This window comes from Oryx dammah, unplaced genomic scaffold, assembly GCF_014754425.2.
Source record: "Oryx dammah isolate SB20612 unplaced genomic scaffold, SCBI_Odam_1.1 HiC_scaffold_21, whole genome shotgun sequence".
NCBI lineage: Eukaryota > Metazoa > Chordata > Mammalia > Artiodactyla > Bovidae > Oryx > Oryx dammah.
The window spans coordinates 46,643,309-46,663,949 of record NW_024070205.1 but is presented as its reverse complement, the minus strand read 5'-3'; the positions used below and the strand labels follow the sequence as shown (position 1 = coordinate 46,663,949).

Here is a 20,641-nt window from a genome sequence, read left to right as displayed (position 1 = left end):
TCCAACTCCTAGCTCAACACCGAGCCTCTCTTCATCAAGATGTTTTTGAACAAAAAGGAAAATACGTCCCTGTGTACCAAGGATCATCACTTACATACATATTGTGAATTATTAATGTCTACATTCCCCATCTGTACTGAGAGATGTGAATGAGAATTATCCTGGTGACAAGGAGGCACAACCACACCCAGTGAAATGCCCAGCTGTCTCTGAGAAGACATGCAATGAACCATACCTCCCCAGGATAAGCATGAGGGGAGCTGCAATTCTCAAAACAAGCTTAGATCTGGGCAGACAAGCAGAAAAATGAAACCACAGCCAGATAAGAGACGCGTGTGTCTGTCCACACTTGATGGGGCCTCAGCTAGTTCAGGGGACTGCTGTCACTGTTTATTGGGGGACTGACAATTAGTGTGACGAAGATGAAAACAGCATTAATCCAAAATTAGAAAAACCAGTTTTGTAATTGGCAGTTACAATGATTAAAGAGACTAAAAGTTGTATGCAGAAACTACAAAATCACAAAAAAAATTACTATCGTAAGACTCTAACAGCAGAAAAAATGTGTTAAAACTGGTTGGTACCAGAAGTGAAAGATAATCCAAATAAGAATGTAAAAGTCTTTACGAGCAGTGTCTGGAAGATCATTAATGATGAATGGATGTTGGGAAATCAAGAAGATTGACTATACGCATTATGAGGGATACACCTGGTTCTTTTCTTTTTTGTACCAACTGAGAAGACTTATGCACCTGTCACTTTCCTATTAAAGAAGTTATCCTAGCCAGACTGGCAGAACTTAGGTAAAATTATCAGCCAAAACAATCTGTATCCTTAATTGTAATTATTCTCAAGCACGGTTCTCACAAAGCAAATGCTATGAGTAATAACCTTTCTACTTCTAGATCGTGGTTCTCAGTCTCAGCACTATTGATATTTGGACTTGGTAATTCTTAACTGTAAGGGGATATGTTGTGTTTGTATAGCAGCATCCCTGGCCTCTACCCACTAGATACTGGTAAAACTCTCCCTGCCAGTTATGACAATCAAAAGTGCCTCTAGACATTACCAAATGTCTTCTGGATGGAAAAAAAAAGTAACCCTGATTGATAACTGCTGGCTTATAGTAATAAAACAAGATAGCCAGTGCTCAGTTTTGAGGAGAGACTACCCACACTGCTACACCAGAACCACAGGCACAACTTGATGAAAAGAGGTCAGGACATTGAGCTATTCTACCACTGTGGTAGGCAGCACACACAACCCATTGCCATCACCACCACCATGAGGCACTTCTGATCCAGGTGTCAGGAGGTGTTATATCTACTGTGATCAAGAACTTGAAATTCATCTTTAGTTTCATTTTGTTTCCAGGCCTAATACATGAAGCAATAGTTATACTCTAAGGCCATTTTTTAGAGCTTCTTTAGCAATCATGTCTTTAAATGTTCCAGTGGGCTTTGATGAAGCTCTCCAACAATCAAGGCTGCTTTAGCAAGCACACAAGCATGTTTCAAGCTACCTTTCCCCCCTTTTGTCTCTCAGAGGAGTATCACTAAGTGAAAACTTGGACAATCTTAGCATAAACTGGTGAAATGATCAGAGGTTAAGTCTTTTAAAAAAAAAACTCAAAGGCTTGAGAAACAAACTGGTCTCTTCTTTTCTTCACAAACATGTCTAAGAAGTGAAAATGCCCTTATAATCTTGTAGCACCAAACCACTGTTTTGGTTCTACATTATTTCATGGATGATTATTTACTTATAAAATATGCTTTGGGGTCTGCTAAATCCTGTCTTTTGTTTATTTTACCTCATTAGTTTTAGGGAGGAGAAAATGGAAATGCTACTACTTTTTGGTATTCTGGTAAAAGAAATAGTCATAAAAGTTAAAACTACTAAGAACAGCCATATAAGTAAATAAAACAAGAAATGAATATATGTAATTTAAATTTTATTAGCAAAAAAGTCAATTTAAATGTTTGAAAATTTTCATTTGTATTACCAATCCTTATTTATTAATAGCCAAATCATTGTATTTCTTTATTTTCATAATGAATGCTTCCGGGGCCTTTCTTACATTGTTGCCTGTCTTGGTCTCAGTGAGGCTGATAGTTAAATAAGCAAACATTAGCCATAGACAATGTGTGTGAGTGTGCGCCTAAATATTTTAAAATTTTAGAACACGTTTAAGAACAGCAAAAACAAAAAAGAAGAAGAAATACAAGTTTGATGAGTAAAACAGAAAAAGAGGAACTTTTACTTAAGTTATATACATGTTTCCTTAAGTCTGCCAAAGGTCCAGATGACATCACTGCCGGTTAATTCAGTGACCAAATTATGGACTAATAAGATTAATATCAGCTTTCTACATATGTATCCTTCCCTGGAATGAAAAAAAAAACAACACTTGTTTATATTTTACTTATGTACAATTGGCACATCAGTATTATTTTCAGTTTTATCAAACTAAATCAACTTACAAAGAAAAAGATCATCCCCCCCAGATTTTATATTTTCTTCCCATATTCAACTTCTCACTTTCCATGAACCTAGTTCCTTAATCTCATAAGGAAACACAACTTTTTATCATTCATGTGGTCCAATCCAGTGTTGATAAAAGGGATATTACAGATCTAGAGATCTGAGATAGTGGCTGAAGGGGAACCAAGCTCTCTATGTGCTTGATCCACATAGTATAGGATGAAGGGAAAAGAATAAAAGAAAGGGAAGGAAGAAAAGAGGGAAAGAGCAAGAAAGTAATTGCAATGTTTTCAGAAAAAGCATAAACTGCCCAGTTTGGCCATAGCCTCACTATTCCCTAGTGTCTTCCACTGACTTCATCACACATTTTGTCCTCTCCTTGGTTCCTACTGGCAATAATCCTACCTCCTAGTCCAAACTTTTCATATTCCAGATGAGGAAACAAGAATCCAAGAACAGTTTATTAACTTGCCTAAGGTAACACAGATGGTTATTAGAAAAGCAACAGTTAGAATTGGAACTTGGATCCTAGTTTCGCATTCTTTTTTCTGACTCCATCATATTCTTCCATAAATTCAATCTAGAGCCTAAAGTAACAAAATGTTGAAAGAAAAAGGAGGAATTACCATATAAAATGCATACAGAAAGTAAATGATGCATTTCTGTTTCAGTATAACTTTGTTCCATTTCTTTATGCCCACTCAATCAAAGGTAGCCAGGAAGTTGGAGAATAGGTGAGTAATGTATACAGGCATAAAACTGAATCACAGCTAACACTGCAGCAACATTCAAAACATGATTCAGTTGTTAAGGCTGGGACACTGAATTTCTAACAAGTTCTCGCCTTCTTTCTAACATCATATTCCTACATTCAAGTGTATAGAATTTAAACAGCCTGAATCTTCTGTTATACTATAACAGAACTAGTTTATTTTATACCTCATGACCTTGTACTAGGATGTGTTAAATTTAGAGGAGGGGTATTTGCTATACTTCACAATTAGCAATATAATTCTGTGAGTCTTGAATTTTAGATGCCTAAAGAGTGAGTGAACACTTAACCATTCTTGGGTAAGTCACTTTTCGTTCTAGATTAAACTGTGACTCCCAGGATACCTAGGATATGCTCACCACTGAAAACAAACTTTTAGATCATCTACTATGTAGGCATACATTACAGATCTGTAGGGCAATGAAGCTTTCTAGTTTGTCTGCCAGAACTGTTACTTTGAAGAAGAGTCTTTATACCATTCCAATTCTCAGTGAGGGCACAGACAATCCAAAGCAAGAGTTATCCCCAGAGGGTGACCACATGTGAAAGGCATCAGGGAAAGAATGAGTGGTGAGTATGGAGTCTGTAGATGGCTCTATTTCCATGGCTGCCATGGGATCATCAGACTCAAGGAGAGGCAAGAATTCACTTAAGTTTCAAAAGCAAGAAAGCAACACTGACTCTGCTTTTTACATCAGAACTTCAAATTCTTCATATACTATTAACAGAATAGTTCCAAAAATTATATTTAAAGTAAAGAAATGAGGAAAAGCTATAAAAACAAGAAATTATCATGGGGAAACTGTAAAACCATTTTGCATTTTTACATGTCTACTTCCTGGCTAAATACAAATGAAAGAATTAGTAATGATTACATGTATAGTTATTGAGTTAACCAGAGAAATAACTTGTGAGGAAAGATCAAGAATATCTATGACCTTTTCTTTAAGCATGAACTAGACAAGACATTTTGGGAAAGTAATGGTGAGTAGAAAAAAACAAAAGAACTTTACATTTTGCATTTTATCTGATTGTATAGTAACACAATTCTAGAGCTGTCAGACACAAATGCTTAAAATAATGATGTTTCATATACAAAATAATGCCATCATACTGTGTTTATTCAGAAACACACATTTTAACTTTAAACGGGAATTATCCTATCTAAAAGTGGTCATTTATAATGTGTGAAGTGAAGAACTTCTGATCGTGCTTCTCTTCAGTATTAGCTCTGTTTTGTTTCCTTCCATAAGCTGTTATATAAACTATTTAATAAATAAACATAAAAATTAAAATGCTACTAAATAAATAAGTGCTGAAAACCGATGAAAATTTCCTAGTTGCATTTCTCAATTTATTGTTAAAACTATCACTAAAAATTAATAACAAACTTTTCTCTGCTTTGTTTGCTCTTGATTATGTTTTCACTATCTTATATTGTTATAACACTAAATTTTTATTTCATTTTAAAATATCTTATCTTTGAATCAGAACTCTTCACTCTATAATTACTGAAAGCAGTATTGTGGGTATTAAATACATGAATTCCCTGGTGGCTCAGACGGTAAAGCGTCTGTCTACAATGCAGAAGACCCAGGTTCGATCCCCTGGAGAAGGAAATGGCAATCCACTCCAGTACTATTGCCTGGAAAATCCCATGGACAGAGGAGCCTGGTAGGCTACAGTCCACGGGGTTGCAAATTGTTGGACATGACTATAACAGTTTGAAATTAACTGCATCAAAATGCCTAATATTAAATAGTCTCTAATGTTTAAATGAAGGTTCATCCTAAGGTTAAAGGAGAAGAACTAGGAGGAACATAATGGAAAACAGAATTTTTTTTTAACCAGCTTCAAAAATTAAATGCCACTGGTACTATCATTCTGCACAGTATTTTCTTGTTTTCAAATGAAAAGTTAGAAGTGGTTATTTCTGTATCCAACACCTCTTGAAACATCAGTAGGCTGATGAAGATATTCATCCAGATCAATGATTTTACTCTTGCAGTTTGAATACTGAGAATGTTGACAGTTTATAACACTGCTGACAGATGGAAACAATAGGTAATAACCTTTCAAAGTCTAGACTCACTAGATTCAAGTCTCTTATCCCCTCAAAAAATCTTCACTTTGCCACAAGCACCAATTATAAATTGCAGCTAACATTGAATGACGGCTTATGCGTCAAGTACTGGTCTTTACCCTTCTTTTTTTTTTAATCGTGAAAATCTGTAGCTATTTTACTGTCCTTCACTGCATTAATCCAAAGTCTCCCTGAGGACAGTCACTTTGTCTAGTTCCTTACGATATCCTCAGCATGTGGTACGTCTAATGTATAGTAGGCACTAAATTAATGAATGAGTCAACGTTTTAAATGCTTTAAATATTTTTAAAGCTGTTGGTCATGACCTAAAGGGTTAAGAAAAGGCAAAGGAACAGAAAGTGGAGTGAATTACTTCTAGTAGAATAAATATTCTTTAATGAAACTTTTATTTTAGTCTGTATGCATGCACGCAGGCTCAGTGGTTAAGTCGTGTCCAACTCTTTGCAACTGTATGGATTGTAGCCGGCCAAACTCCTCTGTCCATGAGATTTCCCAGGCAAGAAAACTGGGTTGCCATTTCCTCCTCCACGGAACCATTCCCACCCAGGTATCGAACTCCCGTCTCCTGTGTATTATGCATTGGCAGGCAAGTTCTTGACCACTAAGTCACCTGGGAAGCCCCTAGCCTATATGTATACGACTCATATAAAATATATTTTTACTTATGGCTAAGAGTTAAAAAAAAAGTCTGAAGAATCACTGCTTTATTTGAATTATTTCATTTGCTCCTCACAAGAACCATGTAGATAATATCATAACTTCTACCTTAAAATAAGAGAAATGAGGTTTTCTAGATGTTATATGGGTTGTTCAAGATGATAGACTATCTACGTCACTTTTATTAATGATGTCACGATTACTATTAGTGAAACTTTAGTTAATTCAGATTTTCTTATGCTACTCATTGGGTACTATAGTAAGAAAATCTGAATTAACTGAGACATGATTAATAAAGACAAACATAGGTTTTCAAGGCAGACAAGTCTGACTGAATTTAATATCTGGCTCTGCCACTAACCAGCTATGTTGGCTTTGGCCTCACTTAACCTTTTCGACCTCTATTTCCCCATGTGTAGAAGAAGGACAGTCATAAGGTTGTAAGTTTTAAGTGATTTAATGTATGTAAATAGCCTAGACCACTAAATAGAAGCTGTTGCGATTAAAATAATTATTAGTGGGCACCCCCTCCCCCCGGGTCCAATAAATCACATTCAATTTTACACATAATTTGAATGTGTAAACAGAGCATCAGGAATTTACTGGATTATAAAGAGAGGTATGAGAACTGGACAGAACAGGCATACAGCCATCCAAGAGTTTCTGCGGGCCTCGGGTAAAAAAGATGCCCAAGACAATCAGGGAGTTGGTTCAGGTCACTATGGGAATCAAGGGAAACAACGCTGCTTAAACGTAAAAACAAACACAACTATTTAATCCTTCCACAGCAACATCCATCTTCTTTCTCTGCAGTCTGGCAAAGGCTGAACCAAGGTGTCAAGAATCGCACCAGGTCAGCTCCCAGCCACGAGGTCCTGGTATCAAGGGGCTAGGGCACAGAGGTTCGGAGAAACTCACCCCGGAGACTACGTTGATACTGCCCCAGAATCTCCTCCAGGGTAGAGTTCTCCGGGGACTTCGCCATGCACACACTCGGGGGCCAGAGATGGGAGTTGCGTGCGGAAGTGTCCAGTGTCCTCCCCTCCAAGAATAAGAGGCCTCAGCCCCTACGGTGCGCCCGCCTGCTTCCTGCAGCTGCTGTCACAGGGTATCAAGGAATCCCGGAGATTTCGGGCCTTTTTCCACCCTCGGGGCCTCGTGGTGGACGTCGGAAGCTGTAGTCCTCAGTGTCTATGTCTACAGTCTCGAAGTTCCTACGAACCCGCCCAAAGACTACAATTCCCAGAGGGCAACGCGCTCGAAGCTCAAGCTTTGGCGGTTTGGCGACCAGATCCGGTTGCCAAGAGACTGCTTGGAGGCTCCGCCCATTTCTGTAGCCTGGTCAGGTTTAGTCCTGCCTTCCTCCCATCCTGCTGTCTGGACCACCTAACTGACAGAAAGGGCTTGTTGAAAGGCTTTATTTATTCTTCTAAATTCACTAATATGCAGTTGATTCTTGAGGATTCTCAAGAACGCAAATAACGAGCTCCTACACCCTTCAGCCTCAACATCTCTCAACACTGCTAAATAAATTTTCAAGAAAAAGAAGCTCTGAATTTCCCAAACGGCGTAGATCGTGAAAGCGGCTGACCCTAGCAATCTTATCAAGCCCAGCGACCCGACAGCAGCTTAGAGTTGGCGCACTGCCCGCTGGGAACTGTAGTCCCAGCCCGTTGCGGTCCCAGCTAAAGCCCGGGTCCTGTTCATTGTTGAAGCAGGTCTTCGGCGTACGCCTGCGCAGTCAGCAGCTGGAAAGGCCTGTGGTTGAGACCCCGCACAACTCCTTTTCATTGTCTCAGTGCTCGGCGCCTGCGCAGTAGGAGTTCGCCGGGACTGGGCCGGAGAAGGGGTAGGGCCGGGCTCCTCGCCCTCTCCTCAGGCGCCTGCGCACTGAGCGGCCGCTCCTTGCCGTTACCGCTATGTGCGGAGCGTGTGTGGAATAACGTTATTGCCCAGCAGCGCCGAGGGGCCCAGAGCTCGACCGCGGCGGCGGCGGCGACGACAACAGGGTGGGGGAGGACGCTTGCGAAACACTCACGGGACGCGGTGCGCCCCGCCCCCCCGTCCGGTCCCTCTCAGCAGTGAGGGGTAAGTGATGCGCTCTGATGCCGTCGCCGCCGCCTTTCCACACCCTGCTCCTCGGGTTTGCAGCGGGGGCTCGGGCGCGGCCCGCAGCGGGCGAGGGTGAGGGCCAGCGGCGAGGGGCGAGGGGCGCTTCCCCGAAGCTCCGCGCGCCGCCCCCTCCCCCGGACCTGGGACTCGGCGGGGACGCCCATCCCCCCAGAGTCCCCCCACCCCACCCCCCACCCCAACCCCGCGTCCCCCGGTCCAGCGCCCGGGCTTTCCCTGCTAGTGTCCACGTATTGAGTCGTCTTTGGCTGTCCTGGCTTTGTGTAGCTCCCTCCGCCCGAGCTGTTTGCAGGGGTGCGGGCGGAGCAGTGGAGGGAATGGCTGCGCTGCAGCTGGAGAAGGGGTTTTTCCCGGTCTGAGCAGCTCCCGGTGTCGACCCTTTTTGTGTGGTTGGTTTTGGGGTGTGGGGCGGTATGGAGAGGTCTGGCGAAGAGCGTTTTGGACGTGGTGGGAGGGCGTGGAAGATGTGGTGTCACTCAGCCCGCCGGGCCACAGCACCCGCGCAGGCTGTGGCTCCGTAGTAACCCGGGGGAGGAGAGAGTGGCTTCCTGTCGACTTCATTGTCCTGAGATTCAGATGTGGGCTTTGGTATGGGTCCCTTCATTTCTGCCAGGGAAAGAAGAATTAGCAGCTGCCTAACCAGGGGCGGGAAGATGTGGGATTTGGATCTTAAGTCATAAAATCTCTGTTTGGTTTTTTTTTTAGTGTTTAGCGGAGTTTTTTTTTTTTTTTAATGTAAGCTCCAGGAAGACAGGGACAGTGCCTGTCCAAGCATTGCCAAGGTAATCTATGTAAAATTACTAGATCACGATGAAGAAAGGACTAGGAAGGGCCTGACGACAAAGCTGTTTGTGTAGCAGGAAGATGAACCAGCAGAATGTTTTTTCATTGGGTGGGTAACGCATTCATGTTCCTAAGGGAATAGGGTAGGATACATCTTTCCGTTTTGTTTTTTAAGCACTCAGAATTAAAAATAGGCCTGGTACATTTCTGTTTCTGAATTTTTTAATGCATGTTTTTATTCTCTTAATGAAAATTTATCCGCTTGGGAGAAATGTAGTGAAGTAGATGATGCACTTGATTGAAAATACATCGCTTAAAATGATTTTATTGTTAAGCTTACAGTGCATATAGTCGTTTGCTGGCATTAAAACCAGCAAAAGAGATTGAAGCAGGAAGGGGAGGACCCGGTGGAGGAATGATGTGAAAGGAGAGAGTTACATTATGAATACAGTATCCAGATCTTCACTAATATAACCTTAGCAGGGCATGTGCAATGATTTAGGAATTCTACTCTGGAAATACTATATTGCACGTTACAAACCATTTTGTATTTTTCTGCCATTTCTTTAAATAGTAAAACCAGTGCTGCTTTTACTGTTTCCTAACTTTATAAATTTTGTAGAATTTTTGTTTGTTTGTTTTAAAACTGAAAAAATCTAAATGCACTTGACAGAGACAGAGGAAGATATTAAAACTTGGAAAGTCAACTGATTTGTCTGTCCAAGCCCAACTGCTAATGAAAGGCAGAGTCAGATAAAACCAAGGTCTTTTTTCCAATGTGCTCTTTCATCTGTGTCCCTTAGTCCCCCTACCCTGTCAAAAGTGTGGAATGCTTTTCTGCATGTTCTTTGAGTTGTCTGTGACAGTCAAGTTTATTAATACCTCATAGTTGTATTATCTAGTCTTTTTCTTTTGATGTAAAAGCAATACTAATGAAGAGGAACTTTAGTTTCATAAATTAACTTTCTGATACGGGAAAAGATGCCTTAAAGTGGACTTTTCATAAAAACAGAAACTGTTGGAATTTTCCCCCTACTTCATATTAGTGACCATATTTTAATGTTATCTTCTGCTATTCAATACTATTTTATAGTGTGATCAACTCTATAAACTGTTATAGGAGCTCATGAAGTTCATCGTTCTTAAATTCAGTGAATTTTGTTATATTCAAGTTAAACAAGAGCTTACTGTTTGAGGGAAGAAAATTCACATTGAACTTTTTTATTAAAATTATGCTCTTTTATTCAGTTGATTTTGCCACAAAGTGGTTTTATTGTCTTATACTTTTTATCCTTTAGTTCTACATTGTATTTTGATAGACTTTTAAAAAAGAATTAGTATGTCTCTTAAATTTCATCTTACTTAAAAATACTCTGTAATTAAATTCACCATGTGGAATTAAATCAAACTTGAAAGAACTGTGTTCTACTTTTAAATTTAATGATGTGCTAAAATTACTTTATTATGGAAGTAAATAACCATGCTCTTCAAATTTACACTATAAAATTATCATACATTGTGTCTATTAGTATGAATATCTAGGTGATTTTAAAAACCCTGTTGCTTAAGGATTTGTTTTATTTGTTCCAAGTATCAGTTTCTTGTTTCCTTTTATCTCTTTAAAAAAACCCAAAAGCCTCCCGAAACTAGTTTTATTGTTGCATCTGATAGTGATCAGCTATCACTCATCTAGTACTAAATACTGTATATGTTTCAACTTGTTGTCAGTATGATTTTTACTCAAAATTCTGTCCCTGAAAAATAACTTGGTATTTTAATTAATGTGTAGTGATTTTCTTTTCTTCTTTATCATGAACATTGGGGGGATAAGCAGTATACTGTGCTTATAAATATCTTAACAGACAGCATAATATTAAACTGCCAACTAAATATCTGTATAGTTGTGAATTATTCTGAAAGTATATAAAAAAGAATTGCATACTGTCTGAAAAAAATTTGGTGGATAAATATTATTGACTGAAGCATTAAGTGTTATGTGTTTCAGTAAAAAATGAGTTTCCTCTAATGGGGAGAAACCTTAGACTATTTATATTTCATAAATTTTTGTTAATAACTAAGATTTCTAATAACTACCCTTGGTGAAATGGGTCTTTATTTACTCAAATATTTATCGAGGGAAGTGCTCAGCAATGAGTAGCCAGTGTAGGCTGTCTAAAAGAGTAAGAAAAGATCTGTCCGTAGTTATTGTTTGGTTGCTAAGTCGTGTCTGACTCTTTGCGACTGTATGGACTGCAGCATGCCAGGCTTCCCTGTCCTTCACTATCTCCTGGAGTTTGTTCAAACTCATGTCCATTGAGTTGGTGATGCCATCCAACCATCTCATCCTCTGTCGGCCCCTTCTTCTCCTGCCCTCAATCTTTCCCAGCATCAGGGTCTTTTCCAGTGATTTAGCTCTTCACATCAGGTGTCCTGAGTATTGGAGCTTCAATTTCAGCATCAGTCCTTCCAATGAATATTCAGGACTGATTTCCTTTAGGATTGACTGGTTTGACCTCCTTGCCCTCTAGTATGCTTGATTAAATTGGATATATAGTCCAGTTTAGTTGAAATGATTATGCAACAGTATATTATATTTCTTGGGCAAAATGAATGACATAGCTGGTATGTACTAAAGTAAACCCCACTCCTATTCAGAGGTAGAAAGGAAACCAACAAAAGCAAGGTTATAGAAATTTCTTTCATCCAATAGAGATTATGTGAGGCATAGACATAGAATTGAATTCCAAGCATGCATTGCATAGGTTTGAAAAACAAAAAAACAAAACACAGCCGAGAACAAGTTGTTATTTAAGTGTATTGGTGGCTAACAAATAATATAGAAAATACTACCCTTCGGAACATACTATTTACTGAATACATGAGTAACGTATGTGTGTGCTTAGCTGTTCAGTCGTGTCCTGACTCTGCAACCCATGGACTATAGCCTGCCAGGCTCCTCTTTTCATGGGATTCTCCAGGCAATGACTAATACTTACTGTATATTGAGTACCTACAAAGTGCCAGGCATTTTGTGTGTCTCTGTGTAATTCATGCAGCCTTGTATAAGTAAGGTATTATTTTATACTTAAAGTTGAAAATACTTCAGGTCCTGAGTTAGTGAATAATTTTGCCTCTGTGTCATTCATTACTCAGTGGTAAAGCCTATTAACTGAACCTTTGTCTTTTTGACTGAAGCCAAAATTGTTTTCATTCATCTTTTTTCAGTAAGTTTAAAAAAAATAACATTTATTTCCTCCTAATTCACATTATTTTAGAATCAGAGGAGACTTTAGAAGTCATCTCAAATGATGTGCCATTTATTACTAATCCCTGAGATCTTACTGAGCCCACCTTCTCCATGAGCAACACTTCCAAGAACAACAGCTGTAGGATGGCTAATTTGGCTTTTGAAAATTATAATAGAAAGCCCTTATTTAAACTGAGCTAGTATCTGCTTTACTATGTAAGTTATTCTATTGGTTATAGTTCTTTTGTGAGATACAGTAAGGTTTTTCTCAATATACTGGTTCTCTGCCAAGTTTTCCCTTTTCTAAATTAAATCTGCAACCTCTACAACTTCATATAATGCAGTTTCCTTTACCTTCCTCATCTCTATCACTAGATATCTATCAGTCAGTTTCGTCAGTGCTGTTCTTTTCTGTTCTGATTCTGCTTCCACATTTAGTTCTGCAGTTGTGGTCTGAACGCAGTGTAGTGAAATTATCCCTTTCCTTAATTCAAGCCATTCAGTTGTGTTTACAGTCTAAAATTGTGTTAACTCCAACAACAGTAATATCTTACCAGTTCTAAGCAGAAAAATGCTATGTGGCTTTTCAAGTTATATTTATCCAATTCAAGGGATTATTTTCTTTTTTATATTCTGTATTTCTACTTTTCTAATGTTAAAATGACCTTTTTGTATGAAATGATAGTGTTGGTAAGTAGTAAGTTTCTTTTGATATTAATCTTTGGGTTTTGTTTTCGTGTTCTTAAATAAATAATAAAAAGTTGGCCTTCTGTTATTTCCCATTCTGTTTCTTAGAAAAATTTGTCTGGAAATCACTGATGTGGTCAATATAAACATACACCTTTTTTATGTTAGGATCTTTCCTATTCTGACTATACATGTAGATAATGTTTTTAAGCAATGTTTACCTTTAGCCCTTTTAAATATCATCTAATTGTAGGTAGTTAAAACTTGAGATCTTCTTGAATAATGATTCTGTCATCCAAGGGATTAGCTTCTCTTCCTGGCTTTTTGACATTTATAAATTTAACAAGCAAGCCCTCTTATATCTTTATCCTGCGCATGTATTGGATATAGCCAAGGACATACCATGCAAATTTATAAATAGAAAAAAAGTTACATAAAGTGTGCTGGAGGAAGAAGGTCACCTTTGTCTGTGTGTCAACAAGGATTATGAAAACCATTTGAATGTTTTGTTTGTTTGTTTGTTTTTAATTAAAGAGAAAATCATTATATCCTCTAGTACTAAGGGAGTTGGTTGAAGCTTACTGTCTGGTGTGGATATGAATAATTATATAATTATATAAAGTCAAGCATAGATGCTGTGAATAAAAGTAAATCAGAGTAAAGGGATAGAGAGTGATGGACTGCTATTTTTATTCTTAAGTAGTCATTCACATGGCACATTAAAATGGTCCAAAAAAGTCAAACTATTTGAAAAATAATGTGAAAAATCCTCTCACCCATCCACCTTATCTGCTGACTTAACCACTTCTCCCAATCTGATAGGTAACTTTTTAATGTATACTTGCAGTGAATTTTTTTCAATTTAAGTAAATACTGTATATGTTTTTATACTATTTACCCTCTTTACACAAAGATAGCCTCTTTATACAATATTCTGCATCTTGAGAGCTACTATTTTAGAGACTGGTTAGGTAATATCACTCTTTGAGAAAGTAACTGCAGCCATGAAATTAAAAGATGCTTGCTCCTTGGAAGGAAAGCAATGACAAACCTGTGCTAAGTCATTTCAGTCATGTCTCTTTGTGACTCTATGGACTGTAGCCCACCAGGCTCCTCTGTCCATGGGATTCCCCAGGCAAAAATATTGGAGAGGGTTGCCATGCCCTCCTGCAGGGGATCTTCCCTACTTAGGGACAGAACCTGGCTCTCTTATGTCTCTTGCATTTGCGGATCTTTACCATTAGTGCCACCTGGGAAGCCCCTGACAAAACTAGACAGTGTATTAAAAAGCAGAGACATCACTTTGCCAACAAAGGTCCATATAGCAAAGCTATGGTTTTTCTAGTAGTCATGTATAGATGTGAGAGTTGGACCATAAAGAAGGCTAAGCCTAAGAATTGATGCTTTTGAATTGTGGTACTGGACGAGACTTGAGAGTCCTTTGAACTGCAAGAAGTTCAAACCAGTCAATTTTAGAGGAAATCAACCCTGAATATTCATTAAAAGGACTGTTGCTGAAGCTAAAACTCCAATACTTTGGCCTCCTGATGCGAAGAGCTGACTCATTGCAAAAGACCCTGATGCTGGAAAAGATTGAAGGCAAAAGGAGAAGGAAATAGCAGAGGATGAGATGGTTAGATAGCATCATCAACTCAATGGACATGAATTTGAGCAAACTCCGGGAGATAGTGTAGTCTCAGCTTGCAGCAGTCCATGGGGTTGCAAAGAGCCAGACACGACTTAGAGACTGAACAACAGCAAGATCTTTCCTAGGTGGATGGATGTAACTACTGCAGCTACTGAGGTTTGAACAGGAGAGACAGTTGCAGTGAGAAGAATTTGTTATCAGGAATTGCCTCAGAGGCATTACTTGTGTGATCTTGAGCTTGTCACGACTTAGTGACTAAACAGCAACAGGAACAAGGTATGTCACTTAATTTCAGAAGTTCAGTTTCTTTGTTTATAAAATAAAGCTGGCAATAGTCCAGCTACCTCAGAGGTTTATTTTTGAAAAACTCATTAAATACAAAAGACATGAAAGTTGTAATTATATTTAGTGATCCTCTTCCCAGCGCCACAAGTGTGGTACCATTTGATAATATTAGATTTGAAGAAATGTTTTGGTTCAAGTTCCATCAAGCCCAAAATATCTGTAATGAATGAAAAAATAAAATCTGCCAAGGGTTTTAGTACTTTTTAAGGAATGAACTTTTTTCATTTGTTATTTTTAATGTTTTAAATTTATTTTTAAAAAATCTTTAATATTTATCTTTACTAATTATTGAATGATCAGTTTATTTTTTAGTTCAGAGAAAACACAAGCCTGTAAATATTTTTATCAGTACACCTTTGGTTACATTCCTTAGATTTTATATATACTGGTCTCAGAGTTTCTACTTTTTAAATTATTCATTTTATTCATTTTCACCAGAGTAAATTCATGAGATAAGTTTTTGTTGTAAAATATAGAGCCTGTGTGTATGTGATTTATTATCGTTCTTCTGGATTTTTTTCCTATTATTTTTAATGAAAATTATTAAACATATACAAGGGAACTGAAATAGTTTCATAGTGACTACTCACATACCTACCATCTTGATTCTGCTATCAACATTATGGCAGAATTAGTTAGTTTTATCACATATCTGGCCATAAACCTTTGTCTATTCACCAGTCCCTCTTACACTGATCCATTTCAAAGTAAACTGTAGAGGTATATTTTTCACAAAAGGGTTCTTAAATCATTTGAAATTGTTTCAGATTTAAGTTTTCTGAATATACTTCTGAAATATTTTGTAGTAACCACTGTCATATTAAACAATAGTTTAAAAATGAAGTACACTGTTTTCTATTCCAGTGGTATTACTGAGGGCTTCCCTGGTGGCTCAGATGGTAAAGAATCTGCCTACAATGTGGGAGACCTGGGTTTGATCCCTGGGCTAGAAAGATCCCCTGGAGGAGGGATAGGCAACCCGCTCCAGTATCCATGGGCTTCCCTGGTGGCTCAGACGGTAAAAAATCTGCCTGCAATGTGGGAGACCTGGGTTCAGTCCCTGGGCTAGAAAGATCCCCTGGAGGAGGGCATGGCAACCCACTCCAGTATTAGGGCTTCCTGGTGGCTCAGCTGGTAAAGAATCTGCCTACAGTGCAGGAGACCCCAGTTTGATTCCTGGGTTGAGAGGTCTCCCTGGAGAAGGGATAGGCTACCCACTCTAGTATTCTTGTGCTTCCCTGGTGGCTCAGACTATAAAGAATCCACCTGCAGTACGGGAGACCTGGGTTCAGTCCCTGGGTTGGGAAGATCCCCTGGAGGAGGGCATGGCAACCCATTCCAGTATTCTAGCCTGGAGAATCCCCATGGACAGAGGAGCCTGGCGAGGTACAGTGCATGGGGTCTCAAACAGTCGGATACGACTGAGCGACTAAGCAGAGTGTTACTGAATTCAGTTTTTCTATAAATAGCTAGCTGACAAAGTTGACACCAGTCATACAGGAAGACAAGATATTCATTGTTTGTATGTTCATCTGTGTGTGTGTGCTTTTGAAGAGGAATGGTAGATAGTTTGGTTTTTGTTTTTGATTAAGCTGAAGAGCTATTGAAGGAAACATATACTGTTTCTCCCATCCAAGTACTAACAATGCCCGACCCTGCTTAGCTTCTGAGATCAGATGAGATTGGGCATGTTCAGGGTGCTATGGCCGTAGAATACACTGATTCTCTAATCCAGTGATTCTGCTATTTCCTTCAGTCACAAATCCAGAAATGAAATGAAATATTTCTTCTCAGTTCAGTACCTCACTACCTTGCACTTCCACTATTCCCCTACCCTTCTTGTATGTGAAAAATTCTGTGTTGGGCCATTCACTAAATATAAGAGCCTTTGCTTTCAGTGAAAGAGCACGGTTCCACATTAAGATTTTAAGTGGTTCCTGTAACAGATTCCAGAATGTTAAGGATCTACTATATGGAATAAAGAATTTAAAATTTGTAAATTGGAGAGGTGGGAACAAATAGAATGCAATTAAATGAACGGTAAACAAAGTAAAATTTAGACATTTATTTGGGGAGGGTGGCCTGAGGACAAGAGAATGGGCTTTTAAGTTTATTGTTATAAACATTCAGAACGTAATTCATTAATAGAATCTGGCACTGTTTTGCTAATGGATTTTAGGTTAATTACAAGTTCATAAGTCTTGTTCACCAAAGATATGATGAGGTTTGTATAAGATGGATGTTTCATCAAAGAATACTATCCGACGACCATTTCTTTTTTTGAATTTTCAGGTGTCTGGTTTTGTCACTAGGATTTCTAATCCCTGACTTGCTCTTCCTGTTCTCTCTTTTTCCTGGGTGCAGTCTGTAGTTTTTTCCTCCAGTCTCAGCATTCTAAATCAAAACATGGTGTATTTCCTGTGTGCTAAGTTTCAGTTCAGTCACTCAGTCGTGTCTGACTCTTTGCAACCCCATGGAATGCAGCATGCCAGGCTTCCCTGTCCATCACCAACTCCCGGAGCTTGCTCAAACTCATGTCCATCCAGTTGGTGATACCATCCCTCTCATCCTCTGTTGTCCCCTTCTTCTCCTGCCCTCAATCTTTCCCATCATCAGGGTCTTTTCCAGTGAGTCAGTTCTTCACATCAGGTGGCCAAAGTATTGGAGTTTCAGCTTCAGCATCAGTCCTTCCAGTGAATATTCAGGACTGATTTCTTTTAGGATGGACTGGTTTGAAGTCCTTGCAGTCCAGGGACTCTCCAAAGTCTTCTCCAACACCACAGTTCAAAAGGCATCAATTCTTAAAAAATTTCTATGCTCCAGTACTTTGTAAATTTCTTTCTCTTTATTAAATTACAGCCCATTCTCTTCTCTGCCATGTTGTCAGTCCAGTCAATCCAAGTTGAAGGGGTCTTTTTGAAGTACTAGAAAATACTTGTTTTCGTGTACACATTTCGTGTACACATATTATTTATCTAAATAAAGGGAGATGGAGAGAGAGAGTACCTGGGTGGTTGATACTACCATTTATCAAGATAGAACAGAAGGAAAGGCAGATTTTGTTCAGAGGATGGAAAGATGGCAGTTTTTTTTTTTCTTTTTTTTTCAGATTAATTCTGACAGGTGGATGGTGACTTGGAAATGAAAATGATTTACAAATACTTAGAGATCAGGTCTATATCTTATAAAAGAGGTTTTGGCTTGAAATTTAGACGTGTCACTTAATAAACTGTATTTGAAGTCCAGTGCATCTGTCCCCAATCTTTTTGGCACCAAGGACTGTTTTCACGAAAGGCAATTTTAGACAATTTTTGTGTGGCAACCTAGATCCCTCACAGTGGGGTTTCCAATCCTGTGAGAATGTAAGGCTTCTGCTGACCTGACAGGAGGCAGTAATGTGAGCAGTGGGGAGCGGCTGTAAATACAGATGAAGCGTCCTCACTCCTGCGCTGCGCACTTCTGCTGCGCTGCCCGGTTCCTGACATGCTACAGACAGTACCTGTCCATTGGCCAGGGGTTTGGGATCCCAGGGTTCCAGTGGCTTCATTGAAGTCTCAAAGAGAACATATATTGGGAACTAACCTCCTAAAAAATAAAGATTTAAAGGGAAAGTAGAGACTGACCACAGAAGTCAGAGAAACCAAAGTAATGTTTCCAGAAGGTAAGAATGGTCAGAGATATTACGAGGTGATGTAATAGGGACGTTAAAGATCATTGGATTTACAGTTATAAGGATATTTTTGACCATGATTCAGTAAGGCAGTTGAGAGGAAGAGAGAGGACAGAAATTCAGTAAACTGTCAGAAGATATTCAAGAATGTTTGAAAGGTAAGGAAGTTGGTTAGCTAAAACAGACTGTTCTTTAAAGCCTAGCACCAAAAACAAGGAAGGAAAGCACTCTTAGGTAAACTATATACTGTTTGTATTTTATTTTCTTTTTCAAGGTTTAAAAAATTTTTTTTCATACTTTCTAATCATTTTTAAACAATTTTTTTGTACAACAAATTTTCAAGATGTAAAAACTTACATTTAAAAAATAATAAGCTCTTAGGACAGATGATAATATATTTATCCCTTTATTTGAAAGTTAATTTTAGGACATAGATTCTGAAAGGTAAGATATTCTTAGATTCACTTATATTCCAGCTTTGCTAGTGTATAAGAAGCTAGTTGTCAGAACTAGCTTTTTAAAATAAGCTGCTTTCTAAGGGTATCATGCTCCAAATCCAAAAGTTACTTTGGCCTTGGAAATCCAAATTTACTAATATACGTACTGAGTTCTGCTATAAAAATGCTTTCTTTTTTTTTTTTGATATGTATATATACCATATACTCTTAAAAAGTAAGTTTACCATTTGATAGTATTCAAATATAATGATCAAAATCACTCTTTAAAATGTATTAAATGTATTCTTTGAAATGATATTCTGATAATGAAGAACCTAATTTTGTAAGCATCAATTGTTTAATGAATTAGAATATGTGAAACAACGAACTTATGGACATAGTAACAGTTGAAGCGACTATTGACAATTTTTGGTCAAAGATAGGCTTCATTGCTTATGTAATTTACTAATTTGTATGAATGAATTCTATATATCTTTATCATTGAAAATATCATGCTCATTTGATCAGACCAGAATTTCTCTTTCCAATATAAATTATTTTCATCCTCCCTTTCTGTGTGCTTCTATTCTAAAGGTATAAAGTATTTAAGTGAAGTTATCCTTAATGTAAATAATCTGTGATTCCTGTTTATATAAAGTTGACCTAGCTAGGGTACCCACTAGTGGTAGGTGAATATTTGCATTTAAATTAATAAAAATTAAACAAAAAATCTTCTCAAATACATTTGCAATATTTCAAGTGCTTAGTAGTTCACATGTGGCCTATGGCTCAGGTATTGGACAGTGTAGATGTTAATACAGAACTCTTCTATCATCATAGTTCTTTTGCACAGTACTGGTATATTTATTAGCATTATAATTTAACATGAAGGTAAAAAGAAATAGTGCATAATTCAGGCTAGTAATTAGCAACTTATTAAATAGTGAGTAAGTGCCTCTCTGATGCATTCACAAAATGTATCCTTGTCTAAAACATATTTTGAAACTTTTAAACAATTTTTTTGATTTCAGTTTTCATCTATTGTACTGATACTATTATACCACCTCCCAAACAGTTTATTTATAGTGAATTAGAGGAGAAAAGGTAGTGATGATAAGCAGAAAAAGTTGTTTGTTTTTTTAATTGAAGTATAGTTGATTTACAATGTTGTATAGAAAAGTAATTCAGTTATACATATATAGTTTTTCGTATTCTTTTTCGTTATGATTTATCACAGAATATTGAATATAGTTCTCTGTGTTGTATAGTAGACCTTGTTGTTTATCTGCTTTATACAGTATGAATCTGCTAACTCCAGCTTCCTAATTTATCCCTCCTCCACCACCTTTCCCCTTTGGTAACCATACATTTCTCTTCTGTTTGTGAGTCTGTTTCTGTTTCATAAATGTTTATTTGTATCATATTTTAGATTATACATATAATAGATTTCATATGGTATTTGTCATTCTGATTGACTTCACTCACTATGCTAATCCTTAAGTGCATCCATGTTGCTGCAGATAGCATTATTTTGTTCTTTTTTATGACTGAGTAGTATTCCAGTGTGTGTGTGTGTGTGTGTGTTGCTGCAGATAGCATTATTTCGTTCTTTTTTATGACTGAGTAGTATTCCTGTGTGTGTGTGTGTGTGTGTGTGTGTGTGTGTGTGTGTGTGTGTGT

The 20,641-nt window shown here is 38.0% G+C and overlaps 2 protein-coding genes across 14 annotated transcripts in view; one reads left to right on the top strand and one right to left on the bottom strand.

Moving 5' to 3' along the window:
* The window catches only part of SDCCAG8 (SHH signaling and ciliogenesis regulator SDCCAG8), a 245,522-nt gene extending 238,392 nt beyond the window's left edge, over positions 1-7,130 (bottom strand). Inside the window, exon 1 of one of the 3 annotated variants that reach the window (XM_040263591.1) lies at positions 6,933-7,130. In XM_040263591.1, the coding sequence (XP_040119525.1) occupies positions 6,933-6,999 (67 nt within the window). In that variant the 5' untranslated portion in view covers positions 7,000-7,130. The remainder of the gene's footprint in view (positions 1-6,932) is intronic. The other 2 variants (XM_040263592.1, XM_040263594.1) reach the window with 2 other exon arrangements.
* Positions 7,131-7,853: 723 nt separating this feature from the next.
* The window catches only part of CEP170 (centrosomal protein 170), a 136,555-nt gene continuing 123,767 nt past the window's right edge, over positions 7,854-20,641 (top strand). For 5 of the 11 annotated variants that reach the window (XM_040263584.1, XM_040263581.1, XM_040263580.1 and 2 more), the window contains exon 1: positions 7,855-8,102. The gene's annotated coding sequence lies outside the window, so the exon portion shown is untranslated. Of the gene's footprint in view, positions 8,103-20,641 lie in introns of all 11 variants that reach the window. The other 6 variants (XM_040263590.1, XM_040263588.1, XM_040263587.1 and 3 more) reach the window with 3 other exon arrangements.